The sequence below is a fragment of the Siphateles boraxobius genome, unplaced genomic scaffold (genome assembly GCF_051911475.1).
Source record: "Siphateles boraxobius isolate OS27281-9 unplaced genomic scaffold, OSU_SipBor_1 5, whole genome shotgun sequence".
Lineage (NCBI taxonomy): Eukaryota > Metazoa > Chordata > Actinopteri > Cypriniformes > Leuciscidae > Siphateles > Siphateles boraxobius.
Window position 1 is genome coordinate 17,358,058 of NW_027509141.1, and position 8,381 is coordinate 17,366,438.

Consider the following 8,381-nt stretch of genomic DNA (forward strand, 5'->3'; position numbering starts at 1 on the left):
ATTGCGTTGGAATGAATAAATAAAAGTATCCAATAGTCAGTAGTTTAATGTCATGTTGTTTTGTAAAATGAGTCATATGTTTAAATGCACATTATTTTTTATTTTTTTCAGGTGCTCTCTGGAAAACCCCCCCAGAAGCTGTGGTGGATTTAAACTTTACCGTATTTCAGACAAGTTCCCCACTTCTTCTCTAGATCATAGTTTGCTGTAGTAGAGCACCAGTCCAGCGTTCTGTCGCCAGTGCCAGGCAGGCAGCTGTGGTGCCAGGTCCCATTGTAGAGAAAGGGGAACTCACAGGGTGCCCCGTTAGAATTCCCCCCCCTTGTGTGCATTCCTGAAAAACAGAGGAACAGGAATTTATACTGTTTGTGGGTTTATGTAGCTATGCTTTGCTCACCAGAAGTCCACTAAATCTGACAAAATGTCCCCTCGGTCACATCCTCAAAAGAATAAATGACTCATACATAAAAGAAAATGTTCCTCAGGGTAGAAACATGGGGTAAATTTAGTTTTAAAGTTTAGCAAACAGACTATGGCTGAAAAAATACAGTAAAGACCAAGACTGCACAAAAATATATAACAGAATTCTAGCAGGACCTTCATGGATACATCCATGTAGTCAGTGAGTAACAAGTTAAAATCATCATTAAAAATCTAGTTTGAGTTCCCCCCCCCCCAAAAAATATAAAATTATATAAAATTACATAAAAAATAAAAAGTATAAAATGAAAATATTATTTTTTGAAATTAAAGTCAAATTAACTTTTATAAAAATTACAGTAATAATAATAACATTAATAATAATAACAACAAATAATAAAACAATAATTATATAAATTAATTAGGGCTGGGAAAAGATTAATCGCGATTAATCCCATCCAAAATAAAAGTTTGTGTTTACATAATATATGTGTGTGCACTGTGTATAATCATTTTGTATATATATAAATACACACACATGCATGTATACATATAAGAACATTTATATATATATATATATATATATATATATATATATATATATAATATAAATTATAAATAAATATATACAGTATATACATGAAAATATTTCTTAAATATATACATGCATGTGTGTGTATTTATACATATACAAAATAATTATACACAGTGCACACACATATATAATGTAAACACAAACTTTTATTTTGGATGCGATTAATCGCGATTAATCTTTTCCCAGCCCTAAAATTAATATATAATTATTTTATTAATTTACTACTTTAATTTTACATACAAAATACAATATTTTAATTCACTATATAAATTAAAATAAACCCACCATTAAAAAATGAAGGATCATTAAGATTTTTGTTTTAAGAAATTAATAGTTTTATTCAGCAAGGATGTATTAAATTGATCAAAAGTGACAGTAAAGATTCGTTTCAAATAAATGCTGAAATCCTGAAAATGAAAATTCCACAAAAATATTAAGCAGCTGTGTAACTGATAATAATACAAATGTTTCTTAAGGGTAACTAAACCCTAAAAAAACTTTTTTTAGTTAATGATCTGTAAGACTGGGGCTTTATTAATGCGGTTCATTGATTAGAGTACATTGTTTGACATTTGGGTATAAAGTGTTTTAATTCTACAATATATGGTGTAAAAACGTCTGAGTGCTGCCCTCTTCAGGTTGAACGGTGGCTGCTGCAGTTGAAAATTCCTATTGGATGTTGTGGTACTGTACTGCATGAAGTAAGCAAGCACCAGCTCATTGATATAAACACTAGATGTCGCCTTGGGGTTCTAAACATGCGTCAAAACCGCCGCCATCTTGGAACAGGGGCCTTGTCATAGGAAGTAGCTAGGTAACGCTGAATCATGGATGATGCCGGACTTTTGTGCTGCGTATGGATGTTTACACGAACGAAATCTAAAAATCAGACAGCAAGGGATTACATTTCACAAGATTGTGAAATTTTGTAAATTTTTTTAAATTTCTCTGGACTCTATAATAAATACATGTCTGACCGTTGGAATGAACCAAAACAACTAGAAAATCGCATTCATGAGGATTTATGGTGATTTTATTTCCGTTAGACATTTTCCTACATTGACGCTGATGAGGGGTTCCCCTGTTTCAAGATGGCGGCTCTATTGACGCATTCGTTCCAATGAACTGCCGTAGCCAAGGCGACATTTAGTGTTTATATCTATGGCACCAGCTCACCACGCCATTGCCTACGGGGAGATGTGGCTCTCAGGTGCACGCCCCCCTTCCGCTGGGCTCTGCCCACTTTTACAGCATTTTTCAATTTTTTTTTCAAATTTATCAGGTTCTGACCAGGGGTTGTTGTAATATGCTGTTGTAATATGTAATATGCTGATTTATCACTAAATCAGCATATTAGAATTATTTCTGAAGGATCATGTGACACTGAAGACTTCAGCTTTGCATCACAGAAACAGATACATTTTAAATTGTAATATTCACAATATTAGTTTTTATACTGTATTTTATTTTCGATCAAATAAATGCAGCTTTGGTTAACATAAGAGACTTAAATGGTAGTAAAAAAAAAAAACTTTTGAATGGTAGTGCATATTTTATGTAAAAACAGGAACACATTTAAAAGATGAAAATAGAAACGTATTTAGTAGACCTGACACCAAATTCTCAAACATTTTGGTTTCGAAATCTTTATTATCTGAGAATGTGCAGATTCGCTGGGCACAGAGCAACAAAAATTTGTCAAAAGAAAAACAGAAAGTAAATTCATACGAGTCAAACTTGTATACGGCCAGATATGAAGCAATCGCTGTGCACATAAAACTGTATGAGCAGGTGGAGTTTCCCAGAAACTCCATTCCAGTATTGCTACAGTTACATACAGTTACAACAACAGTGGTTAAACCAGTAAGGAAATATCCAGAGCAAAACCGAAAACTATTCTTGCAGGGTAGAGCAACGGAAAGCAGATGAACCAGATGATCTAAACAACAGTTAAACCACAGCAGCCCCCCCCCACCGACAGCACAAAACACATTAAACCACATTAACACAAACACAGAAATGTTTCTAAATGTACCTACTGTATCTATCAATGTAGCGACAGGAAATCCCCTTTTAATAAAATAAAATGATAATGTCTTCATAAATACTCAATGTGTCAACCTCATTCCGTAAACACAACTTTATTTTCAGGCAAACTGACAAAGTAAATAAATATATAATTGTGTGGCCTCAATCCAATAAGTTGTGGAGTCAGCCCTCAATCCAATAAGTTGTGGAGTCAGCCAATCAGATTAGAGCTTGTAAGATCGTCAAGATAGCAGATAACTTTATCTAAAGTGATTTATAAGGTCAGTCACCCTGGATGACCTTTTTCAAAGGCACAATGGTTCATGCATTATCTTTTCTGGGCTTTGAATCTGAAACTATTCAGCTACCTATGACCCATTACAGCATAAAGTATTTGTATGTTTTTGAAATAACCTAAGTCTCTAATGCTCACCAATGCCGGATTTATTTTATCAAAAATCAGTGAAAACAGTGACACTGTGAAATATAATACAATTTTATATAACTGTTTAATTTTTACATTTTAATTAGGGCTGTGAAAAGATTAATCGCGATTAATCGCCTCCAAAATAAAGTTTGTGTTTACATTACATAAATTTTTTTTAATTTATATATAAAATATTTATATTTATATATAATATAAATTATATATAAATATATACATGCAAATATTTCTTAAATATATACATGCATGCGTGTGTATTTATATATATATATATACAAAATAATTATACACAGTGCACACACATATATTATGTAAACACAAACTTTTATTTTGGATGCGATTAATCCTTTCACAGCCCTAATTTTAATATATAATTTATTGAATTTTCAGCATCATTACTCCAGTCTTCAGTGTCACATGATCCTCCAGAAATCATTCTAATATGTGGATTCAATGCTCAAATTTTTATCTTCTTCTATTCATCAAAGAATCCTGAAAAAATGCATCACGTTTTCCAGCACCAAAAACAAAATTTTCAACATTGATAATAATAAGAACCATTATTAATAATTTAGCACCATTAATAATTAATAAAAACTGAGCACTCAATCCGCATATTAGAACAATTTCTGAAGGATCATGTGACACTGAAGACTGGAGTGATGCTGAAAATTCAGCTTTGCCATCACAGGAATTAATTACATATTAAAATATATTGAAATAGAAAATAGAAAACAGTTATTTTAAATTGTAAAACATTTCACAATGTTACTGTTTTACTGTATTTTTTATTTAAAAAAAAAAATTCAGTCTTGGTGAGCACAAGATACTTTTTTCAAAAACTATTGACATGTAGTGTAGGTATATAGAAAGCGGTAGTGACATACTTCGATACGCCCGCTGACAGATGTCATCCAAGCTCCCTCCTCTTTTCCAAGTGTCCTGTCCGTCCCTCTTGGCGGTTACAGAGTCGTTAAGCCCGGCGCTGAGTTTCATTTGGTATTCTGTGTAGATGACGTCCTCATAGCACTTCCACCGCAGAATCTCCTTGGAGTCGCAGCTGGACAGGGTCACGGTTTTGGAGCGCACCTCCAGACCCAGACACTTAGACGACTCCACGTGGAACAGCCTGTGGGCCGAACCCCACTTCCACGACACGGCCGGGACTAACGAACAATCTCCCAACTTCAAGGCTTCGTTCTGGACCAGGAGGCATTTCCCATTCCCATTGTTCTGGATAGTAAACGTGTCATCTCCTGCGTAAATAAAACAGTTTGCTATTTGATGATTATCTGAGAGAAGATGACAGTGGAGAGAAAACGACTCTGAAATCTAACGTGCAAAAACCAAACACTGTATTATGTCTCATAACCACTGTGTGCTTTTAATCACTGTTTTAGGTAAATCAACAACGATAATTAAGATCCAAGTGTCCTTAGATGCCCTTTTTTTTACAGACGCCATAGAGAAGTTTTGGTGAACACATGAGGAAAGCACATTTTTAACCCTTAAATGTTTTGCCAATCATTATTATATGTTCAGGTCTTAAGCAACCCGGGTCTATATCTAACACGGATGGATCTCTACCTGTACCGATAATATAAAACTCTCCTAAAATTAGAGTAACAATAACAAAAGAATAAAACAAGGCATGTTTTGTTAACTTTTGGAGCTTGGAAGGTTTCAGTTTGAGCAGATGTTTTACACCATCATCACTGTCCTCGTCAGAACTCATTTCCTAGTACATTCGGCATCTGGCTCATATTCAATCTCAAACATATTCTTAAAACTATCATTTTTAACATCTTCAAAAACCAATATTTTGATCGCCGACAGCTTCTTCACCAGTTCCACCATCAAGTGACAGTGACACTAATATTTGATTGCGTTCAGTTCAGCTCTGCAGTAAATCGCTGAGCCATTTCAAGTTTCGATGATACTTCCCATTCTTTTGTTTTCTGCCTGCGATAACTATGAGAGAAACGTCACTTCACCATTGTGTATCACCTTGTGGAATAAAGGTGAATTGCAATTATTCACTCATCAAAGTTTCAATTACTGGTGTGCAGAAAAAATATGCTTACACTGTTTTGTCACACACCTCGGGTCGTTAGCGACCCTAAACAATTTTTTACAAAAAATTAATTAAAAACTATATTTGTAACATTTAACATTATTTTATTATTTTTTTATTTTTTTATAATGAATTGATAAAGGAATACTAAGAAGTTTGATGTCTAACTTCAAAAAAATGAATGAGAAGAAGGGTAGTGAATGGCGTCCCGGGCCACAAAAGACCCGAGGTATGTGTTTATGGGTTAATCAAGACATATCTATTTGTATAGATGTGCAGAATGTCTAGAGTCGGCTGCAATCTTTGTTTATACAGCAGTGTGTTATTGGTGAAGCAGCCTTGGAGCGCATTTAAATAAACACTGGGTTATTAATTGGTATTTCTCTCTTCCAAAAGTTATTTTTCCACATCTGATACAGTGTCATAGTTGTGTCATAATGGTGTCTGCACTCTGCTTTGCACTTCGCTGTTTGGAACAACAGGCAGAAGACAAAGGGCTTTTTGAGTCATGGAGAGCTCTGTCGAGGGTGGCGCGTCACCGCAGGCCTAACAAAACAAACACTACATCAACATTTCTCTGAAGAACACGGCTGCAAATCTTTGTTTGATTGTTTATTTAGCCTAACCAACATACAAACGCATATGTGTGGGCATGCTAGAAATTAATAATCTATTCGGTAACACTTTACAATAAGGTTTCATTTGTTAACATTACCTAATGTATTAACTAACATGAACTAACAATGAGCAGTACATTTGTTGCATTTTTTTTATTTATAAATCTTTTTTAATATTAGTAAATAAAAATACAATCATTTATTGTTTGTTCATGTTAGTTCACAGAGCATTAATCCTTCACAGAGCAAAAACAACATATGATTTCCATAATGTATTAGTAAATGTTGAAATTGATATTAACCAAGATTAATAAATGTTTTGAAGTATTGTTCATTCTTAGTTCATGTTAACTAAAGTAGTTAGTTAACTAATGAAACATTATTGTAAAGTGCTACCATATATTTAATATATAATAACGTATTTTAATGAATGTAACATAATCTTGTTCTATAGTTTTATAATTAACTTAACTATAATAAACTATGAAAATGTTAATACAATATAATATAAATAAATGCTTGTTAATATATACTGTAATCATATCTGATCGTTGATATATATTATAATATAAACCGTTTTAAATTATGTGTTCGAATTATGTTTAGGAAACTAATATAAATGATATAGTAAATCCTTAAAATTCAAGGCAAACCTGAAACCTCAAAGGAAAACAGTTTAAAGGCGTGAGGCCATAAAAAGTGTCATGAAAGTTAAAATGGTTCTTTGTCTCACTTCCTCCCCCACTAACTCAAATAAATATTGTATAAATATAGTTATTAAATATATCAATACAATTTGATGTAATATATTGTATTTCAAATATTTAATTAATTAGAATGTTTAATCAATGATATTTATACATATAGGCCTACGTATTGGGTATATAATGACAACTTAAATATAAATAATACAGTAAAAATAGCTGATGTGGTATATAAAGGATATGGACTTCACCATGAAGGCTAAAGGGCGAAAAATGGTGTAGGCTAATGAACGTTTTCACAAACACCACACAGAAATATGACGATGTATTTAGCAGAAGGCGGATATGAGCCGTGATCTGCTTGTTGTGTCAGTGCTGTTAAAAAAAACTGTGTATTGGTTTCCAAATATTGGTCATGACCCTCTAAAAGGAAGCATGTGAACGACACACCAGACCCACGAATTCACACATGCAAACTGAATTAACAAATGGCCCACTTACGAGTGTGCTTCAGAACGCATAAATTATAACGAACTGAAACAACCTGCTTTAACTCCCTCTCGAGGTAACAGCACCTTCACTATCAGACTAGCGGCGGGCTTCGGTCATTTTAGGCTTTTCAAGTTTTAAATTTCAAAATGGTTCAATAATAATTGTATAAATAGCAGTTAGTATGATGTAACACAGGATGTATATCATACAGAAGAGAAAGGCAGACTTACCGCTGTTTACAGCTGATGCGTAACTTGGAGCTACGCTTTCTCTTGAAAGTAGGAATATAATAGTGTAAAAGAACTTCTGTGTGCTCCAATCCATGATGAGAAATGTAAACAATCCCTCCTGACTGCAGTCCCACGTTTCTCCAGACTACATATGCTTGTAAAGGCCGGGTTTGTGCTCTCACGCTTTAAGCGGCGGAAAATCCCCCTTGATGATGTTGCCTCGACACTCCTGAAACATTTTCGGTTGTGTTTATTGCTACGCAAAAGGGCCGCTGTGGTGTGTGTGTGTCAGCTGTCAAGTAGGATACGTCATGGTGCAAACGCCACGCCCTATAAAGGGCTGCTGCTTTATGGAGGTAGTTTTGTTTCTTTATTATTCAATCAAAAAAAAAAAAAATTCAATTAAAAAAACCTTCACTTCAATAAAAGAAAAACTTTTCAATCAAAGAAAAAAAGTATTTGAATCCAAAAATATATTTGAGACTCAAATAAATACATTTGAACACTGCTTTTCTTTGATTGAAAATGTTTTCTTTGATAGAAGTCCGTTTTGTTTTGTTTAAAGCAACCTTTTTAATTGAAGTAACATTGTTTTTTGATTGGACCATATAATAGGTAGGACATTTGTTTCTTTATCATTCAATCAAAAAAGAAGTTGCTTCAAACAAACAAACAACAGAATCAATAAAAAAGTCACTTCAATTAAAAGATAAACATTTTCAAATATAGAAAATCGTTTTAGAAAGCAAATAAAATATTTGAGACTCCAAAAATTG

At 33.4% G+C, this 8,381-nt stretch overlaps 1 protein-coding gene across 2 annotated transcripts in view; it reads right to left on the bottom strand.

Annotated features, from left to right (window-relative positions):
* ly75 (lymphocyte antigen 75) overlaps window positions 1-7,939 on the bottom strand; it is a 31,990-nt gene extending 24,051 nt beyond the window's left edge. Inside the window, exons 1-3 of one of the 2 annotated variants that reach the window (XM_077203048.1) lie at window positions 7,606-7,939; window positions 4,376-4,744; window positions 161-334 (exon numbers count right to left, since the gene is read on the bottom strand). In XM_077203048.1, coding sequence (XP_077059163.1) covers window positions 161-334; window positions 4,376-4,744; window positions 7,606-7,699 — 637 coding nt within the window. In that variant the 5' untranslated portion in view covers window positions 7,700-7,939. The remainder of the gene's footprint in view (window positions 1-160; window positions 335-4,375; window positions 4,745-7,605) is intronic. The other variant, XM_077203047.1, reaches the window with a different exon arrangement.
* Window positions 7,940-8,381: the final 442 nt, after the last annotated feature.